General features: G+C 40.9%; 1 protein-coding gene across 3 annotated transcripts in view; it reads left to right on the top strand.

Annotated features, from left to right (window-relative positions):
- The first annotated feature begins 20,859 nt into the window (after positions 1 to 20,859).
- The window catches only part of ACVR1C (activin A receptor type 1C), a 76,440-nt gene continuing 74,903 nt past the window's right edge, over positions 20,860 to 22,396 (top strand). The window contains exon 1 of one of the 3 annotated variants that reach the window (XM_045479896.1): positions 20,860 to 21,216. In XM_045479896.1, the coding sequence (XP_045335852.1) occupies positions 21,144 to 21,216 (73 nt within the window). In that variant the 5' untranslated portion in view covers positions 20,860 to 21,143. The remainder of the gene's footprint in view (positions 21,217 to 22,396) is intronic. The other 2 variants (XM_045479895.1, XM_045479894.1) reach the window with 2 other exon arrangements.

The raw sequence follows: 22,396 nt of genomic DNA, 5'->3' as shown, positions 1-22,396 counted from the left end.
TGCACTGCCCATTGCCACCTGGGCCCTGAAGACACTTGCTTATGCTCAGTGGCTACCAAGCTTTTCAAAAAGTCTGTGGACCCACATTGATGTAATTATGAGATTCAAACCCAGGTCACCATGTGAGAAACACATATAGAAAAGAAAGGAGAATATATTTATAACCCTGAAGTAGGTAAAGCCTTCCTGGGGATTCGCCAAATTCACAAATTAGAAAGGAAAGCATCGACTGATTTCAGTATTTAAAACGGAGAATTTCTGTGCAATAGATGTGAAAAGCAAAGTTGAAAGACAACTGTCAACCTGACAAAAGAAAATTGCAACATCTATACATAAAAAGATGTCAGCCTTAATAGCTAAGATTTCATGCAAATTGGGAGGAAAAAAACCCAATCTAATAGAAATTTAAAAAAATTTTAAATGGTCAATAAACATGTTAAAAATGTTAGAATGAAATTCAAACAGAGAAATATTTTTGCCCTTCAGATAGACACTTAAAATATTTATAATAGTCTAAAGCATGTGTACATTCGAGGTAGAATGTAATTTGGGAGTACCTAAAAAATCATCCTATACATACACTTTGAACTGGCAAGCGCTCCTCTGGATGTCTTTTCTATATACATATGTGCGCTAAGACATACGATTAAGGGAATTAATTGCCACATCAGAAAGAAAAAGTGGAAATAACCTAAATATCTATCAAAAGAGTAGTGGTCGATATGGAACATTAAAAAATGGTTAAAAATGGTAAGTACTGATGAGGAAAGATTTCCCAAACATGTTATATAAGTAAGCAAGTTGCGGAATAACATGCATAGTGTGATTCCATAAATGGTAAGAAATCCTTCAGACAAAAGTATATATCAGATACATAACTATGTAGAAAAGATGTCTGGAAAAGGCACACCTAAATGTTAACTGAGTACTTCTGATAATGGAAAGTGGGGTCTGTGGGGGGCAATGGGGAGGTAAGGGAGAGTCACATTTTTTATTCTCCATACCTCTCTGTTGTTTAAATGGATTATGCGTAGAATATATTCATATGCACTTGTGTAACTAAAACTTAAACAAAACAAAACAAACCCTACAGGGGTTCCCATGTGGTTCAGTCGGTTGAGCACTGGACTCTTGACTTCAGCTCAAATCATGATCTCGTGGTTCATGAGATTGAGCCCCACATCAGGCTCTGTGCTGAGAGCCCTCAGTCCACTTGGGATTCTCTTTCTTCCCCTCTCTCTCTGCCCCTCCCCCATTTGCATGCAGGCTCTCTCGCTCTCTCAAAATGAATAAACAAACTTAAAACAAAACAAGCCCCTGCACCCATGTTATCCTTAGACAGTGCCGCTTCCTGTGAACTTTAATGGAATGACTACTCCTAAAATTTCACCCAAGATAATTTATATTTTCAGAATACCATTGGAAATTCAAACATGAGATCACAAATAATCAGGAAGCGTAGCAGGATTGCTCATAAACCACTAAATTTAGGACTGGCCTCGCCACAGCACATATTTTAAGATAATGCCGAGGTCCTCATTAGAGCTGGAGCCCGTTGTAATGAGGCGATTTTACTGACAAACTGTATTCAGCCCCGTCACACGGAATGCGGCACTGCGGCAAGGAGGGCCACGTTCTGCAATGGACTTTCTTTGTCTGCTATGCTCTGCTGAACTTTTGCTCTCTAACATGGAAGAAAAACAGCGGCAGAATGAAACTTCCCTGGTATTACTAAAATTGTGAAACTGACTGAAAACAGTCGTTTGGCAAAGCCGTTGCACAGGGACGTCGTTAATCTTTCTTCAAATTTCATGAAAAAGAGATCGATGCCCTAATATCCCTGAATGTTCCACCTCTAAGCCTGACCTCTGTGGTCTGTCGTTCGTTTTCTTGCTTTTGACAAAGACAAGAGTCCAAAAAATATTTCACTTTCCTCTTCTCTTGTACACACTATCTGGATAAACAAAAGTGGAAACACGGCGGTAAACAGCAGCGATGTTTCTCTGCTGAGGCAGGGAACCGCCAAGGCAAGAAGAGAGGGGGACTGTGATGAAAGAGTGTCTGCTCCCTCCAACCGAGGCAGCTCCGTTCAGCTCCAGCTGGCACCCACCATGTTGGAAGAGGAGTCCAGTGTTGCCGATTTTCTAATTGTCAAAAAGAAGCAAAAACATCCTGGTTCTATGTGATTTCTACCAATTTTTAAATATTGAGAAGTAAAAAAACAACAGTATGTACAAAATATAATATATAAAAGTCACTTAGCCATGAAATGGATGAAAGCCAGATGTCGCTTATGGACCCCCCACTTGGCAATTCGGGATATATGTTATTCCTTGTCCTGAATGTTCCCTATGGTAGGTTTCCAAACATGGCAGAGCGTCAGGGCTACCTGTGGAAGTTATAAAAAAACACAAACCATGCGGCCTCCCTCAGGGTGCTAGATTTGAAACCATGTTTCATGTTTTTAACAAGCTCCCCTACCTGCTGTATACAGCTAGCTCTACAAGAGAGTCTGGCTAGCTGCTCATCTGCTCTAATTGGAATGGCAGGTGGAATCCATGTTGAGTGCAAGTCCAATCCATTAGTGGTGACTGCACAGAACACTACTTGAGCAGGACTACTACACTGTGACCAGGTGCCGTGGGGGATGGTTGGTAGATCTTTTATTAGCTCAGGCACAGTGGAGGTAAATAGAGAACATATGCAGTGTTTTTGCTGGCCATCACCCATTGAGTAGGATTTCTAGCTTTTAAAATAATATTTAGGGACACCTGGGTGACTCCGTTGGTTACAGCCGCCGACTTCGGCTCAGGTCATGATCTCGTGGTCCGTGGGTTCCAGCCCCGGGCGAGTTCTGTGCTGACAGTTCAGAGCCTAGAGCCTGTTTCGGATTCTGTGTGCGTCTCTCTTCCTGCCCCTTCCCCACTCGCACTCTGTCCCTCTGTCTCTCTCAAAAATTAGTAAATATTAAAAATTAAAAAAAAATTTAAATTCCCCCATGATGAGGCCCTACCCTCCTTTCCAGTCTCATCATGCGCTATACCCTGCCTCACAGGTGAGGTTCCAACATCAAAGTACTTGTTTCTTCCTACACATGTCGTTCTCTTCCACTGCCCTGTGTCTTTTCTTCTGCCGTTTCTGTGACCCACCCCTCCCTTTCTGGCTGACTCCTACTCCCTGCTTAGGGCTCCCCCTGAACATCTACTTCCAGAGGAGGATTTTTCTGACCAATTCTCCCTTAATTTCAGAATGGATTAATTGCCTTGTGCTTCCTTGTAGAAACATTCCAAGAATATCTTCATCATAGTTTGTGCTTCGTATTATTAAAATGATCAGTTTACACTTGCCGTTTCTTCCCTAAACTGGAAGCTTTCTCATCTTGGATATTTTATTCATATTTGTGTAACCGTACAATGTATTATCAATTATGTAGCCAAACTACACAGGGTACCTCTGCAGTGCTGAATTAATATTTATTAAATTGAACTTTGCCATTTTGATTATGTATAACCTTGCAGTATATCTGTTTGCACTGAAGACTTATTTTTCTTGCTGAGTTATGTTTTGCTGAAGGACAAGGGACCTGGAAATATAGATGTTAAAACTGATTTTAAAGCAAAAAAAAAGTGCCTTAGAAATGATCTTATCAATGAGGCCAATGCTATTAGCCCCCTCATAGGGATAATATATTTGTTCAATGAGAAAACCTACTTTCAGTGCTTGGTAAAATCCTTACCGTGTTGCAAGGATTAAATAAATGTTAGTTGTCATAATACATTAAGTAGTTTGCCCCTGAAATAATAGTAGTTGGTTGAAAAGCCAGAAAGAGAACCCAAGTTTTCTGACTTCCATTTGTTATTTCAATAGTCGGATTGATTCCTTTCTATGGCAGGCAGACTAGATGCTTCTTAGTTCTTGCATTGGCCTACCCGCCCCCCCCCCCCCCCCAGCTCCTAATACCTAGTATGTTTTCTCAGATGAAAAGGCTTTTTGCTAGAGCCTTTCACAGTAAATGCTAGGCAATAGGAAAGTGTTCTCCAGCAAAAGCAAAATGAGAGCAGCAACAAAACAATCTGGACTGAGTGAATAGACAAATTCTTTTTTCACATGTAATATATTATGTAAAGATGTACAGAAGCTACTAAATACATTTGAATCAAGCTTGCTTACGGACTTTTAAAACAATCCTCCAAGGTGAATTGTTGAGAAACATGTGTGGTTGTGTTCTGTCAGTGACACTGTGCTTATGAAACGGCCAGAATATGCGAGTCCTTGCTAAAATCATGACAAGTATTTGAGCCATAATCACTGTGAATAGTGTGAATAAATTATTCTTCTAAACATTGTCTGTAGCATTTCACATTATTGAGGTTCTTGTTCTTAAACCAACTCTTCAGGATTCTCGTTAATGTGAAGAAACCAAAGAATATTGTACCATTGCAGTAGGGTAACCAATTGATTATCCCTTCAGCTGTTTATAGAAATGTTCTTTTTGATGAAGTGTCTGGGATCAATTTCCTCATCCTGCCTATAATATTCTCTATCTAGGCTTCTAGACATTATTTCGTATTAGCCATATTCATTGGAAACTGACTAATTTGATCATATATGTACAAGTTAATATATAATATATATCACATGGGATCAAATGATCAGTTTTTCATAGATGTTATTTTTACATTAATCAGTTTTAATAGATACAAATGCTGTGGGATAATTCCAGCTTTGAAGTGTACAGAAATCATTCTGTTTTTACTGAAAACAACAATGCTTAATTATAGATTTAGATCAATGTATGGCAGGAACCTGTCATGGAACCCTGGTTCTTGATGACAATGTGATTCACCGAATGAACACCGAGATTGTCCACCTCCAATTTCCTTGTAATGAGTAAGAACTGTGTTATATGCCCACGACTAGACCGATCATTGGCAAAGGAGAATGACTTGCACCAAGGGTGACACATGAAAACAAGCAAATCAAAAAGAAGGGGATGATGAGTGATGAGAAAATAACCAACATTGTGTGCTGCACCGTACATAACATTTAGTTCAGAGAACAGGTCCTAGTGCTTCGATGATGAATTTTATCTCACAGCAAGGATGACATTCCTAATGATCAGGCATTCATGTTCATAAACAGCTTTATATTCATATTATGAACTTGGTTGTAGTAGTAAGATTTATCCCGTGTAAAGGCTGCTCTCGTATCTATCCACATATGAGACATATTTAGGAAAACTTTTGTTATTTTGAGCCACTAATTAGTGCTAGTTAATAAAGAGGTGTTAGCTAATAAATACGATTAATGTCACACCAAGAGATTCAGTAAACAGTAGTTGTTCCCCAAACTGGGTATGAATCTGAACTTCATGGGCGTTGGGATTCCAAGGGTCTATGGGATAGATGAAGCACGCTAATGTGAAAAATGGAATGGTACAAGGTATTTGTGATTTGAACAATAAAAGAGCTTATGGACATTTTGTGACCTATAGAGTTTGGAGTAAAAATATATACAGTAAGCCTGCCTGCTTTGAACACATTGGTATTCTTAAAGGGTGAATAAAATGTAGTCAGGTGTGAGTAGAAATCTTAGTTAAAAAAAAAAAAAAAGAAACAAACCTACTTGTGTTTGCCTCTATCCAGTGGTTTTTCACTTTCTTGGTTTGAGGGCCTCATTGAGAATCTGAACAAGATTATGGACCGTTTCCCAGAGATTCACATTTGCATATTCATGCAATGTTTTGAATATTAATAACCTCTTCTCTAATGTTCTTGGTCCTATTAAAAAACCTGAAGCAGCGTAACTAACAGCTAACAATAGATACCATTAATCCAGTCCTTACCAGCTTTCCGAGTTCCACCTAGATCTCCTGAATTAGAAGATTCGGGAGCTCAAAAATACAGTTTCATACAGTTCCTTCATTGTTCCTGATGAAATTCACTGGACTCTCTTTATTAGCCAGAGAAGCAAGGGCTTTAGCGTCAGACATACTTGAGTTAAAATTCAAAACTTTACACTCAATGAGTAAGGGCAAGTCGCTTCAAACTTCTGAGCCTTAGTTTATCTCACATATGATGCAGGAAGGGTAGCCGTCCTCACACTAGTGTGGTAAAGAATGTACGAGGGGCGCCTGGGTGGCTCAGTCGGTTAAGCGTCCGACTTCAGCTCAGGTCACAATCTCGCAGTCCGTGAGTTCGAGCCCCGCGTCCGGCTCTGTGCTGACAGCTCAGAGCCTGGAGCCTGTTTCAGATTCTGTGTCTCCCTCTCTCTGACCCTCCCCCGTTCATGCTCTGTCTCTCTCTGTCTCAAAAATGAATAAACGTTAAAGAAAAAAAAAAAAAGAATGTACGACACACCAGCATACAACCCTTGCATTTAATAAGCACTGTAAATATCTATTATTTATTGTGGGCGTTCAGAAAGGGCCTGCTTTGTTTGCAGTGAGGATATTATCTGAATATTAAAAATTATTTGAGGTGAGAAATTCACGGTTGTAATATTTGCATTAAATGTTAACAGCAGAAATTGTGTTACTAAAACAAAGGTAAAATAGCAATGGCATGAGCTGGAGATGGCTTTTACTTGAGCCACGTAATGGATAAACACGTTAGCAAGTCAAAGCTTGCAGAAAACGAAGCTCACTCACCCCTAGATTCACAGGAGTCATCTTTAACCCTAATTTTGCAAGGCTTTTTGGAAACTTTCCAAATCTTAAAGCTTTAAGATGTTCATGCCAATAGAGTAAATTCTTGGTTGTATGGAAGCAGATTCTTTCAGGCATTCAGAATAGTTCTGAATTGGGACAAAAATAAACAACAAGCCATGTCTTATGTCTAGCAGTAACAACAACAACAACAACAACAAATCTTTGAGCATGATGCAATAAACTGTGGGGAAGAGTTAAGATTTGGAGATTTACCCTGATTGGTTGTTTTCCAACAAAAAGAATATTCTTATTATAAACACTAGGTTTTAAAAGGACAAAAATGGGAAGTCTGTGTTAGGCAAAAAAAAAAAAAAAAAAAAAGAGGCAGTAGTGATACAGAAGTAAAATAACTCAGGGAATTGAAGAAGGTAGCCCCAAAGAGGAGAAGTTTGGGAGGGATTTTAAAGTCATTTCACACAGCTCAGTGGGAGGTTTTCTATCATTTCTTATGTTGATGCATCTTTGAAGTACCCGAGGACCCATGGGGTGGGTCACACATACTTGTCAATGACAGAGTGTCCAGAAATAGAATCAGATCAATAAAAGAGCTTAGTGACACTTAGTGAGCCATGAGACCGCTATTTTTTTTTTTTTTAGAGAAACAACGTGTAAGATAAATATGTTTGGAGTTCATGAGTGTCCTATTAAAATGAAGAGTAGGAAAGAGTAATTGTGAGTCAGTACCTTCATAAAGAACAGAGCCAAGTTATGTTTGCCTTTTTGCAGTGGTCTCCACATTTTTCATTCGTGGATCTTATTGAAAATCTGAGAAATGATTATATGTATCTTTCCTAGAGAAATAGTTTACATTTACGTATAAGCATAGTGTTTTGTGGATCGATGATCTCTGATGTTTTTGGTCTTACAGGGAAATGGAAACAGTGTAACCAGAAATGATGGCTTCAATTAATTATTGATTGATTAAACTAATGATAACTAATAGCTACTATTAACGAAGTCCTTACTATGTTAGAAACAATATGCTAAGTCCCTTATATACATTATCGCATTTAATCCTCACTGGTTGGCCCCATTTTATCAATGTGAAAACTGAGGCTTGGGAAGTTACACAGCTTGCTTAAAATTCTTTTTTTTTTTTTATTTAAAAAAATCTTTTTTAATGTTTATTATTTTTGAGAGAGAGACAGAGAGCAAGCAGGGGAGGGGCAGAGAGAGAGGAAGACACAGAATCAGAAGCAGGCTCCAGGCTCTGACTTGCCAGCACAGAGCCCGATGTGGGGCTCAAACTCACAAACCTTGTATCATGACCTGAGCCAAAGGCAGCCGCTCAACTGAGCCACCCAGGCGCCCCAGCTTGCTTAAAATTCTACAGCCAGCAAGGAGTAGATCCTGGAATCAAACTGAGCTCTGTTTGATGACAGAGCATATACTCTTAAGCACTCTCTCATGCCGCCTCTAGTTTTTTTATGTAATTTTTCTTCGGGCACTTAAAATGCTATCTTACAACCCAAGCTCTGAAGGATGAGCGAATATTCTGAATTTATACGCTACCTTGTTGTGTGTGTGCGTGCAACATATGTTTTCCTGGAGATAACAGTTTTACTCGGATTCCCTTAGAATGGCTCACTAAACCAGTGAAGGGCCGGTCATCTGTCTATGTCAGAGGTTAGCTGTGGACTCAGTTAGGCCACCACAGAGCCACATATTTGGGCCATGCGGGCCATCTCCCTTCTACTCTCTCACTTCACAGAATCGCTGTTATGGATTTGGTTTTGGGATTTGGTCCTAATCTTGAATTGAAGCATGCTACTGGAAATGGCTGTACAAAATCTACTACTGCATTTTACTTGAGAGATATTTTTGAGTGTATTTTTAAATATATCTTTTGGAGCCTTTTAAAGAAAACCTCGAGCAATAAATTACTTTTGGAAGAAAGACAATATCTTCCTTCTGTATACTAAAGAATGTAATGATGTATCCCTTTATCCAAAAGCCAAAATGTCAGACTCAAATCTGCCCTCCAACTTTCGTACCTGTGCAGGGGTCTTTGGCCCAGAGATTTGCATTTGACGTTTTCCTTAGTCATGGCCATCTACTCCGATTTGTATGTTTCCATGTTTTGAATACATACTTTTCATATGTTATTGTAGGGCCTCTCAAATTCTTCATGGAACACAAAGAAATATAAATTAAAAATCTAACATCCGTTGCCTCTTCCTTTTCTACCACTTTGTCTAAAAAGAGGCGGAGCTTTGAAATCTTGCAGAAATTTGTTAAAACCTTAACCTTCACAGATACAACAAAATGGTCCTCACGGTGATGTAACAAACTAAAATAATATAAACACCTTCAATGGCAAACATGTTTCTTTTTATACTTTTAAAATTATTTCATTCAAAAAAATTGTTTTAATATTTATTTATTTTTGAGAGAGAGACAGAGCATGATCAGGGGAAGGGCAGAGAGAGGGAGTCACAGAATCCAAAGCAGGCTCCAGACTCTGAGCTGTCAGCACAGATGCGGGGCTTGAACCCACAAACCACGAGATCATGACCTGAGCTGAAGACATATGCTTAACCAACTGAGCCACCCAGGCATCCGGGCAAATATGTTTTCTTACTGATTAACGTAGTAGAGGATTATGTCTTGTTTCTCTCCTCCCCCACAGATACTTATCTCGGGCAAAAATGACTTTCATGCACGATTGGATTTTCCAAGAATTAGCTCTATTGTGTCTATTTTGTGTTGTGAGTCTAGTGAAAGCCATATGCTTTAAATCCCAGATTCAGGGGCGCCTGGGTGGCTCAGTCGGTTGAGCATCCGACTTCGGCTCAGGTCATGATCTCGCGGTCCGTGGGTTCGAGCCCCGTGTCGCGTTCTGTGCTGACAGCTCAAAGCCTGGAGCCTGTTTCAGATTCTGTGTCTCCCTCTTTCTCTGACCCTCCCCTGTTCATGCTCTCTCTCTCTGTCTCAAAAATAAATAAATGTTAAAAAAAAAAAAATTAAAAAAAATAAATCCCAGATTCAAAGGGGCAAAGTTCTCTTTCAGTTGTGTGCACTTGAGTATGTAAATGTGAAGTCTATCTCAGTCAAAAGATCAACACGCCGGCACAGGAATTGACCAGTATAGTAGTATCTACGCATAACGTCAACATTTTTCTCAGGGAAAAATTTTGAATTTTCTTAAGTAGTTACAGTAAGTAATTGATTAAGAGTCTCTACCTTGGTGCCATAAAGTATGGCTCTTGAAAACATTTTAAGTCAGGAAGAGCCAATGGAGCTTTGCTGGGAGACTAGAACAAATCAGGAAAAAACTCAAGACACTCTTATTTGATGTCTGGTTTAAAAACACGTATCCGGAGAGTCGTATTCACTGCCTTGGTTTTAATCACCTCCTGCTGGGGTGCCTGGGTAGCCTCAGTTGGTCTAGCGTCCAACTCCGGTTCAGGTCATGATGTCAAGGTTCTTGGGTTTGAGCCCCACCTTGGGCTCCGTGCTGACAGCTCAGAGCCTGGAGCCTGCTTCAGATTCTGTGTTTCCCTCTCTCTCTCTGCCGCTTCCCAGCTTGTGCTTTGTCTCTCTGTCTCACTCTCAAAAATAAACCTTAAAAAAAATTTTAATTACCTCCTGCATATCAAGAGAACTCTCAAATTTGTACTTCTGGCTAAGATCAGTCTTTTTGAACCCTAGACCTATTTTTCTAATTCCTCCCTCCTCAGCTCTTGGGTGTCTCACGGTCATTTCAAACTTAAACTCCTAAGTGGAATTCATACCCACCCAACCTGATTCTTCTCAGTGTTCCATTTTTTAGTGAATGGCATCTTTGTTCAGTGCAGAGATCAGAACCCTGGGGCATACTGAGAACATTCCTCTCCTTTCCTGCCTACTCCTTCCTCAACAAAATTCCCTTCTTTTCATCTCCCCTGCCCAAATGGGTTCTTGCCAAAAATATTTTATCACCCAGATGACTGAAAATCCTCCCAGTTAGTGACTGAGATTTCACTCTTGCCTAGGCACAACCCATTCTCCATACTAGCATCTATAAGTGACATTTTAATATTTCAATCTGGGTACTTCATTCTCTTTCTTGAAGTTTTTCAGTGACTTCCCATTACCTTAAAAATTAGGACCCAAATTCTTAATGTGGCCTAAAAGACACCCACCTGATCTAAATATTTCTTCTGACTCATCTCTAGTACTTTCCCATCTTGTTGCATTGGCCTTATTCAGGTTCCCCTAAAACCAAGCGCCTTCTTGCCTGTGTGCCTCACACACACACACACACACACACACACACACACTCACCCCACCTAATTTCTGTTCTATTTCCAAGTCCTGCTCAACATACTTTCTACCACAAACTTTCCTTACTACCTCTGACAGATCAAATTTATCTTCTTGTGTATTATAGGACCATGGAATAACATTTTCCATGTTGTAGGTGTTCAATAACTATTTCTAAACAATTATGTTGATTACTTAGGTTTTTGTTAACAAAAGGAGTTTCTGGAATCTAGGTGTGTTTGACTCAGGTGTCAAGAAACTATTTCCATCACATCATGGTCACTCCATCTATGAATGAATGAATGAAGAAAAGACAGCTATTAGCAATTGTGCTTTGATATATACACTAAAGGTGTATTAATGGCCTAGAAAACTTAAAACTTAAGTAAAACTTTGGGGCTTTGTGGAAGTAGTCTTAACGAAATCAAGATAGAAACTAGCAAGTTTTCAAACTTATTATTTTTATTTTTTTTCTTTTAGATAGAGCACATGCGTGGGGGAAGGGGGTAGTGGGGGAGAGAGAGAGAGAGAGAGAGAGAGAGAGAGAGAGAGAGAGAGAGAATTTTAAGCAGGCTCCGTGCTCAGCCCCACATGGGGCTCCATGTGGGGCTCCACATGAAGCTTCATGCAGGGCTTGATCCCATGACCCTGGGATCCTGACCTGAGCCGAAATCAAGAGTCAGATGCTCAACTAACTGAATCACCCAGGAGCTCCCCAAAGTAGCAAGTTTTCTATCTGCTTCCATGCCATGTGTTATCAAAAACTTTGACCTCTGAGGTTTATGAAAGAGTCTGAAAACATTCTTGTTCTCCATTTTGTATCTCCTAAGGACACCAGAGCATGCTAGATGTCTCTGTGCTATATAGCATGACATGTTTCAGGACCTCGAAGAAGCAGATGACAACAGGTTGTCCACTTCCCTGCCCCTACCTTATTTTCTGGGCTTGGTTTCTAAAGAGACAGCTGCATCAGAGTAATGGAACCGGCCACCCTCTTCAGGGAAACTCATCTTTGGTGCTTTTGATTTCAGGCTTGACTGCAGTCATTCACGAAGAGAGAAATCTGGTGCTGCAGAGAACTGGGACCCTTGCTACTGTGTGTGTGTGTGCATGCAGAGAGTAAAGAGTTTCATTTTAAAGAGTTGGATATTCCTGGAGTCAATGATGTGGTGAAGAGGAGGATTCTTAGAAAAGAATGAACATTTAGAAGGTGGGCTTAAAAATGCAAGAGGAAACATCCGTTGCTCTCTGGGGTCAGCCTCCACCTCGTTAAAGATGGCTTCTGCCAAATAGGCTGTGGGGAAAGGAGCCTGAAGGTGGGGGAGGAGGGAGAATTGCCTCTCTAGGGACTACAAGATAAAACATTTGCAAGTGATATTTTGTGAATTATGTCACCTAGTTGTATGCTTTTGTTTTTAATCTGGTTTTGTTTCCCTTTTTATTACATCTGAGCTTCAAGTGGAGTTTATTTAAATGCTCCTGTATCAACTCTAGTACTAGAAATGTAAGGAACGGTTGTGCTCCGCATTTCGGCCGGAGTGTCACAGGGTGAGAACTTTCTTCTACTTGCATCCCTCATGTCCTCACTCTCTGGAACCATGTGGTGGTAGCAGAATTGATTATTAGGTATCTATCCATCCAGTTCTTTCCCCACCTGACAATATTCTCTCCATTGAAATCACAGAAGGTATTAGACTTAATTTATTGAGCAAGATTCTGGTCTCCTTAAAATATCTTTAGAATCTTCTTTACAGTAACATTTAAAGTTTATCCATAACCCTCAGATTTCTCCCTAATCAGGTTGCTGTTCTTTGAAAGCCATTTAAGAAAAAGTTTTCTCTCCTCCCCACCCCCCAAAAATAAAGCTTAAAGGCAAAATATACAAATACCCAGCCACAGTGGTAGTCTGATAGAATTTTGTTCATTCCAAAATACAATGTATCAACCAAATCATGTATGATTTTATAACATTTCTTGAGTGGGAGGAATGGGGCCAGAGATGGGATCCTTTTGTACAGGAAGGAAAGAAATAAGAGAGGCTGGAAATATCAAAGGCAAGCTGGATTTACTTTACCTTTTTTCTTGGACTGAGGCATATTTACTTTCAAGTAGAGATAGGCAACAGATCCCGCTCTGAGTCCTTTTGCCCTGTGGGGAAAATGATAAGCTATGAGCCAACTTGGTTTCGAGTGATGGGCCAAGTACTGGGTGGTTTTTTCCCCAACCACAGCAGGGTGTCTTCGGAAGAATCTCACTCCCAGAAAACGCATACGTAGAGGTATCAGTGTATTTTATATGTCTACACAATAGATAAGAAGGAGAGAAGCACCAAGAAAATAACGTACCCCACTGTCCAAAATGTCATGGTTTGCTGCGCAAGTGAAAGTCCTGATGTAAGAGTCATCGCAAAGGAAGTAGGTGGGTTGATAATGGCTTGTGAACTTCCAAGAGCAGAGATACATTTAGGGGCCCTTATCACAAGACAAGTACCCTACCTGGGAGTAGAATAGTGAAAGCTATTGGGTCACATAGAAAATCTGACAGGAAATAATGGAGTTTGGATTTATTGAGACGACCAAGCATCCTTCCCTTCAGTCTCATTCTTGCACCTCTGGAGCTTTGGACAGTCGCGTCCCCCATCCTTGCTCTTTTCAGTTTTTTTCCTATTAGGTTCCATAAGAAGCCCTGATACCTGAGTTTATGGACAAGTGGCTTAGGCTGAGGGAATGGAAAGTGATTCTTTTTGATATGTGTACATATATGTTTAGGGCTTTTGTCATTTGCTATCTTTTTAAATTTTTTACATTTTATGTTTTCTATTTTGCTTGGAAAAACATGGAGAACCAAGCCCCCGCCAGACAAAGAAACAGGCAAATAAGAACAATCACAAATATGTGGTCCCTTTTACTTAGAAACAGTTCACTCATGCCAATCAGTATTTGTACATAAACTTCATTTATCATCCTAACAGAAAAGGTAAACAAAGATTCAGTATTTTTCAAAGAATTTTAGCAAAAATAGAACCAAACAATGTAACTTGTGATTTTTAAATTACATTTAGGTATTCTACTCTTTCCTTTCTCACCTAAGTGATTGAAAATATGTTCCTTGTGTTTGTCCAACGTTTTTGAAATTCAGAAAGACTCCACGTGATCTTGTCATTACCAACAGTTCTCTGCCTGGGAACATACTATCCCTATTTTGTGATACTAACATTACCACCACTTTATATTTGTATAATAGTCTTAGAGGTACTTTCCCATTTTATAGCTGAAGCGTTTAGAAGGTGGTAAAGCTGTGGTTATGTAGGGCTTATAGGCAAAGTCCCAGTTTCTGATTGTAACTTTGGAAAGATTGATTTGCCTCAATCCTGGAAAAGTGAGACTAGAACCCTGGGTTTCAGGATCTCAGCTTGTTGTTCCTTTTGGGGCACCAGCACCTGAAAACAATTATCCAGTTGGGGGGAATTTCCTACCTTATGAGTCCCTACCTCTCTATAAAAGCCTGCTGCTCAGGTCCCAAGCCCCCACTTGAAGCCTCAGGGAGGATGGAGAAAGCTACAGCTGATGTTCAGATGTAGCAATTGGAGAGGCTCTAGCAGAATCATCCATTGTCCAGCGTCAGGGTGTTAATGGTGCAAAATGCACTGTCTGTGCTTCAGGGAGGGGTAGGGGCAGGGCATCTCTGAGGCCAGGTCTGTGGCAGGATGTGGCATGTGTCCCTGGCCACATAACTTCCAAGCCTGGCTCGTGGACTTTTCTAGAGAAGCCCATGAGCTACTTAACCATTCTTTCATAAGTTTAATTCCTGCTTAAACTTATTCAGGTAGGTTTCTTTGTTTGCAACTAAAAACTTTGACGGATGTATAGCTCAAGTTTCTTTTGCTGGGATGACTTAGCCCACAAGCCAGACCGTCTTTAAGGAACACTCTTTGGTCACTTTTAAGGTTTACCCACTCTCAGCTTTGGCATTCGCTCTCATTGTCTGTACTTTACCCAAGCCACTGTCTCTGTTTTGGCCATGTGAATGCAAAGGGAGTAAATCTTTATTTACATAAAATGCTGCTGTTGCTCAGATAACTCACTTATTCAACAAATAAAGTGTTAGTGTGAGGGGAGCAGAGGGGAAGATGGACAGACATTTGGGACAATACAGTTAAGGGTCTTAAATGTCATTTACTTATTCCTTCAACAAGTATTTACTGAGTGCTTATTATGGGCCAAGCTGATTTCAGACGCCAATAGAACTGCTGGTGTTTGAAATGGCAATATGTCTTAGATAGCTTTCAGCGCTATGATCACCTCTGTGCTATTAAAGGATCCCTCTGGCTGAAGGGTCACAGGGACAGATTGGGGAAGATTAAACCCCAAGGAAGTGAGACCAGTTAGGAGACTTTTTTGACATTTCAAATAAAAGAAGGTGGTAGATCTGAAGTAGGGTGATGGCAGGGAAGTGGAAAGAAGCAAAAAAAAAAAAAAAAATTGAGAGATTTTGTATGAGTTAGAATCCATAGAAACTATTGGCTAATTAGATGTAAAGAATGAGAAAGAAGGGAGAGATAAGAAAAAAAAAACAAGGTATCTGGCTTGAGTGGTGACAATTAGTGAGATAAGTAAGATAGGGGGAGTGGTAGGTTTGGGAAGCAGGTTCTGTTTTACACATGTCAGTCTTGACCACCTTTGGAGATGGCAGTAGGATATACAAATCTGGAGTTCATGAGCAAGATCAAGGCTAGGAACAGAGACTTGGGAGTCTTGAGTGTGTAACACAGAAATAAACAATGAAAAGGAAAGCATTAGGTCACCAAGGGAGAGTGTAGAGAAATGAGCCAGTCCAGCAGGTCGTCAGGTATGGTTCAAGGCCCCCCCCCCAGGGGGTGCTCAAGACCATTTTGGGTGTTCACAAGGTGAACACTATGTCTATAGGTAATGCTAACATGTAACTTGTCTTTTCCAGTATCATTCTGGCACAAAGGTACAATGGAATTTTCCAGAAGCTACAAGATATGTAATGATGTCATCACTTTGAAGGCTAATGGACCGTGTGCTTGTGTATGCCTGTGTTTTAATGTTTTAAGAATTTCTCAATTTAAATCTTTTTTTTTGCAGTTTATGTATTTTGAGAGAGAGAGAGAGAGAGAGAGAGAGAGAGAGAGAGAGAAAGCATGAATGGGGGAAGGGCAGAGAGAGAGAGAGAGAGGAGAGAATGAGAATCTCAAGTAGGCTGCACACCAGTGCACAGCCGCATGTGGAGCTCAAACCAAAGAACTATGAGATCATGACCTGAGCCACCCAGGCACCCCTCAATTAAATTTCTAATATGATAAACGTTGATAGTTATAACCCACTTAAACATAAGCTCTTTGGGGTCCTCAAAATTTTTGAAGTGTAAAGGGCTCATGATATCAAAACGTCTGAGAACCAGCAGACTAGAAAATTCAGCCTTGATTCTATATGCAAGGGTGATCATTGAAGATTTGAGGGTAAGGGAAAACATAATCAGAGTTATGTTAACGGAAAGTTATTCTGATGGCAGTCTTGACGATACATTATGATGGGGATAACATTAAGTTGTGGAGGCGATTTAGTTTGTAATTATAACAACTCAAGTATGAAGTATGAAGTTACTAGGGGCTTGAGCTGTGGAAATAACAGTGTGAATGACAGTGGACAACATGAAAGGAAAATAATGTGATTTTATTATTGATTGAATGTGGGCCACTATTGAAGGAGTGAAAGGAGTAAAAGATAACTGTGCTGGATCTATGTGTTTGGAAGAAAGGGCTTGTTTCTCCTACAATTTTAAGGAAAAATGATCCTTGACACCGGATGAAGATTCATGAGGTGAGCACTGTCTAAATAAAAATATGATGAAAGCCACATACATAATTCTAGGTTTCCTACTAGCTGCTATAAAAGGCAAAAGGGTCAACTTAATTTTAATAATATATTTTATGTAATCCCATATATTCAAAATATTATCATTTCAACACATAATTAATTTTAAAAATTACTAAGATTTTTCAGGGGGGGTATTAAGTCTTTAAGTTTAGTGAATATCTTACACTCACAGTACCTATGAGATCAGACTAGCCATATTTCAAGTACTCAAGAGCCACAAGTAGCTGGTTGGCTACCACCTTCAACACAGCAGCTTTAGACTACTCTTTTGCTTGATTCAAGGTCATCAGAATGACCATGTTGATTTGGCTAGGGTTGAAATAACTGTGTTTTTGTTGTTGTTTTTTTTTTTTTTTTGAGTTACTCAGGAATGGATGGATTTGTATGAATCCTATAACTCTCTCAACCTCCTTGTGACGTCACTGTGGAGGAGTATAATTATAGGTCCTTTCTAAGGTAATGAGCCAAGTAGTAATGGCTTACTTACTTGGAACTGAATCTCTGACCTGCACTTTACAGAGTCCGTATTGAATGCAGCTAATTAGCCCAGCACACTGACATTGGTCAGTGGAAGGGAAAGCAGACAAAGTTTGAATTATGTGGAAAGACCATATTAATAGTATTAAAAGGACATGGAAAATCAGAGAAGGGGTGCAGCCATTCTGGGAGGTGGTAAAAACAGATAATGTGAGTACTTTAAAAATTTTAGCAGTGGCAGTTGAGTTAAGAAACTATGTTACAGCCCAGTATCATCCACAGTCATGCCATTATTTTTCTTCTTTATGAGTCCTGAGCTGTCCCCATGAGGTAGATGCATTGAAGGTACAATACTACAGAACCTAAATAAAGGTCCTAAAACACATGACTGTTTCCATGGAATGAAATTAATGATCAAAAGGAGAAGGAGGATAACAGAAGTGAAGTCAAGGGTCCCTAATATAAAGATTTCTGGGATTACCAGATGAGATGAGTGGAAATGAATGTATCATATGCTCCTTTAGGGAGAATATAAGTTTAGGGAAGGAAAAATGCAGTAAAATGAGAACAGATTAGACCTTGATAGTATATAGCAAATTATCGTAGTATGCCTCCTCACCATATGCTCATTCCATGATAAGTTCATGTTCCAAGATGAAATGAAAAATTAAGATGCATGGCATTAGAGATTCTAGAAAGGATAACAAAAAAAGAAACATGTATGATAAAAAAAAATCCCAAACAACCAGGCGCAACAGTCATTTTCAAAGTTCAGTTATTATATACATTTATTTGCCTTATTAATTTGGAATGTTATTCTGCAAATGTATCAAGTCTTTACAATTTAAAGTCCCTATGCTTATTTCCCTTGCTTATATAAGAATTATTCACCCAAAGTCTATTTTTCTGGTGGGTTATGAACTCCTTGATTATTGCTGTTGTTTTCTTTTGATTATGAGAATCCAGGAGTCATGATGTAATGTTGCTATGGTAAAGAATATGTACAAATAGATGATTAAGGGTGGGGGGGAGATTAAGTCCTGAGAAACACATTTGCATGTAAATTCTTTCCAGTGGATAAAAAAAAAAAACCCTCACATGTGAATTTTTTTCTATTATGTACAAAAAATATAAAAGATGTGTTGTATCACATATTCAACAATGTGTTGTACTGCTTATGTTAAATGACAGGAGTCACTCAATATGTCCTGAAAAGCATTTTCTTAATAGTTCATACAAAAAGGTATTGGATTAAGAGTGGACTAATTTCCATAGGTGTGTGAATGTGTGTGTGTGTGTGTGTGTGTGTGTGTGTGTGTGCATGTGTCACAGAATTTTGTGCCAAGAATTCAAAAGATCTTGATTCCTTTATTGGCTGGCTATCTGTTGGCTGGCAAGGCATTAACAATTGTTTATTTTTTTAATACAGTGCTTAAGGCAAAGATGATGATCTTTGCCATTTGATGAGGATTCATTGACCAGCGCTGTGAATAGAGATATAATGCAAGTTATACTTAATTAAAAATTTTAGGAGCCATATTAAAAAGTGAAAAGAAATATGTGAAATTAATTTTAGTAATATATTTAACCCAATACCTCCAAAATAAGATCATTTCAACATGATCATATAAAAATATGATATATTTTATATATAATATGATATATTTTTATAATAATGTAAAAATTATTAATGATATATTTTACATTCTATTAGGTACTAAGTCTTTGAAATCCAGCATGTATTTTACACTTAGAGCACATGTCAATTTGCACTAGACACATTTCAAGTGCTCACTCTCTACACCTGGCAAGCGGATACCATAGCAGATGATGCACTATTAGACTCACAGGACAGTGTTTCGTTTGTTTAGAATATTAAAGTCATTCAATATTAGACTTCTTGGGTAATACCCTCACTTTTTTTGAAGATCAGAGCTTTCCAACATGCAAGAGACATGTATTCAAGAGACAAAACAAATATTGCAAGTAAATACCTGACAAGAGTGTAATGCCTGATGATTTACCAATGCTTTCCACATTCGCTACTCTTTTTAAATCTTGGCCACGGTTCCAAGAAACAGGGAGAGATGAAGTGCCATTTACTTTTGAGGAAGCAGGCCCAGACACTAAAACCTGTTCTTTCAGCTCCAAATCTCATGATCCAATGGTAGATCACAATCTAGAGTTCAGTTATCAAATAGTGATCAAGCCAAATCAGCCAAAATATTATGTGCCCTAGCATTTTCTTGCCTTGTTTTTTAAAGCATCTGTTTTGTGGGTGTCTGGAAGGGCTCAGGCTTGTCCCACATCTCCATTTTTGTTTTGTTTTGTTTTGTTTGCTTGGATCCATAATAAAATTAGAACAAAGTCTCTTTACGCTTAGGAATGTTTTGATTCATCCAAGGAGATCCTCAGGAGTGTCACCAAATCCAACAAACATTGCACCCCCACTACTGTGATCTTTTGATGTGAAGTCAATTATATCCATTATTTCATCATAAGTCTTTCGTAGACCTCAGAAAGAACATACGTTATTTAGAGCTGAGGTGGGTGAGGAAGCACATAATATCTCCTACTCTAAAACAATTCATTTATATGACAATCGCTTTCCAAGGAGCCCCTTAACAGTAGCAATAACACCAGTATTTGCTTCTTGGCTTTTTGTGTTGTTCAGGTTAAAACAAACTCATCCGCTTTAGCGTATAGGCTACATATATGAATTGAATTTTGGGCCAATTTTTATTAGCTGGTAATGTTACCCTTAAATTTTCAATCACAGCCCACACGGGAAGCAAACCATTCGATAAAGCAGCGCCAGGAATTAAATTCAAACAAGTTTCCAATATATTACTTTAAATCGTTCTTCATCTTCCCTTAATCCGTGGGTAGGATTCCCCTCCCCTGGCCCAGTATTTCCGCTGCAAGGTAGCTTCCAAAGATCATAGGAGGAGTCCTCTGCCTCTAAGCCTGCATGATGATCATATCTCCCGGGCGCAGGTGGTCCAGCTTTGGTGGCCAGTCTTAGAGGGCAAGGTTACCTGAAACCTCAGGTAAGAGAAAGTTTAAGGCCTAACTATAGGTAGCTAAGGCAGTCAGGGAATTGGTTATTTCCAGGGCTGAACAGAGAGGGCGCCCTTCCACAGACGCATGCACCGCCAGGACATGGTGGTGGGATGAGCCCCGCACGAATACCTGTGGTTGTCTCACGGAACAGTCTAGTTAGAAAACCTTTAGGGCCCTGGACTACAAACGAATGTCTGGAGACCTGGACGGGTGGATCTCCTGTAGGAGACAGTAGAGAGACCACCAGGGAGCAACCGCTGCACGGCTTAAGTTTTCCCAAAGCCTCAGTCGGGCTCTCCCTCGTGTCCCAACCCCTTTCCCAGCTATCGGGTCCTGGGGGTTCCAAGCCACCCAACCGCCTTTCTAGCCCCCAGCTCTGGGCGGTCTCACTGCCTGGCGCTCTGGCGGCTTTTGCCCGCCTGGCCGGCCGCGCCAGGCCCCGGGCGGCTGCGAGAGGGCGCAGGGGGCGGAGGCGCAGCGGGGGCGGGCTCTGTCCCCCTCCACCCCCCTTGCAGCCTGCTGCCGGGGCCGGTGGCAGGAGCGCCGCGCACCGCCAGCCGCTTGGGGCGGGGGATGGGGGAGGTTGGAGAGGGGAGCGCCCGCAGGGATTAGAGCCAACTGCGCTCTTCAAAAGGGTGCCGGGCTGTGCTTCCCTCCCGCGGCCCGGGAACTTCAAAGCGGCCCGCGCTGCCCGGACCGCCTAGCTCCGCTCTGGGACCTCGAAGCCCCGGCGCGGCCGCCTGGTGGCCATGACCCGAGCGCTGTGCGCGGCGCTCCGCCAGGCTCTCCTGCTGCTCACCACCGCCGCCGCGCTCTCGACAGGTACGACGGGCGCTCCTTCGCCCGCGCCGGTGAGGTGGGAGTCGGGGGGGGGGGGGTTGGGGCGGCCTGCGGGTGGGCACGCGGCTGGGCTAGAAGGTGCTGCGAGCACTTGGACTTCCCGGAGTGGGAAGCGCTGGAGTGGGAAGAGCCAGTTGGACTGAGGGGGCTCGGGATAGGGCGCAGCGTGGGCACATCTGACGGCTGGTAACCATAGGGGTAGACAGGTGTGTTGGAGACGAAGCCGCCAGGACGAGAGGAAAAAGCGACAGGGACGTGGGAGTATGGCTAGTAGGGGTGAGGTAGGTGACAAATTTGGGGGTAGCTTGCAGCGGAGGGAGTAGGAGAGTGTGTCTGTGGGTGTGCGGAGGGCTGGGAGTTGAGTGGCGCCAGGAGTTCCCCGTATACGGGGGCTTCGGGAAAGCTCTGTACTGAGGTTAGGAGAGCTGAGCAAGGATTGTGGCATGGTGGTGGCGAAGCGGTGGGGAATGGTGGTGGCGATTCGGTCTGAGTTTTAGGAGGCGAGGGATATCTCAAAAGCCGCTGGTGCCAAGCGATGTAGGCGGGAGAGGGAGCTTAAATCTGCGTGGTTTGCAACGCACATTGCTTTCGAGGTACGATCTTTACTAAGAGTTGCCGGGGGAAAAAAATTCTGGCAAGCGCCCCAGCGTTTTTAACAGGTCTCTGCCTTGATAGGCTAAATAGAGCCCTCGGCCCAAGCTAAAAACCAACGTTTCTTCTAATGTTTACTAGAAACTGGGGCAAATGCATCTTCGCTAAAATCCTAGTGTGCTGTGATGAAAAACCCTTTAACTCTAAAACTGTTTTCCTTATAACATTATCCTTGGTTGTGTAGACCAGCGGCAGATTCCTTGCTAACTCATTCTTCAAACATTTCAATCAGAGATTTAAGACATTTGCACACAAAAACCTGGTGTTTTTCCGTAGAGCTGTATTTTGTCCGAAGCTGATTCTGATGCATTTTTGTTTTCCTAGATGACAATCTGTTTGACATTAATAGCTATACTCCAGGGTGGGTAGTTTTCCTTTTAGTGACATGTGCAGGGGAATGTTTTGAATAGTGTGATTGCTGTCATGTGCAGATTTGGTGTTTCAGATGTCCTGAGAGAATCACTAAATACAATATTCAAATGAAAATTGATTATTGGAACTGATTAATTAA

Source organism: Leopardus geoffroyi, chromosome C1 (assembly GCF_018350155.1).
Source record: "Leopardus geoffroyi isolate Oge1 chromosome C1, O.geoffroyi_Oge1_pat1.0, whole genome shotgun sequence".
Classification (NCBI taxonomy): domain Eukaryota; kingdom Metazoa; phylum Chordata; class Mammalia; order Carnivora; family Felidae; genus Leopardus; species Leopardus geoffroyi.
The sequence above is the reverse complement of the archived record's forward strand: the minus strand, read 5'-3'. Positions and strand labels throughout refer to the sequence as shown.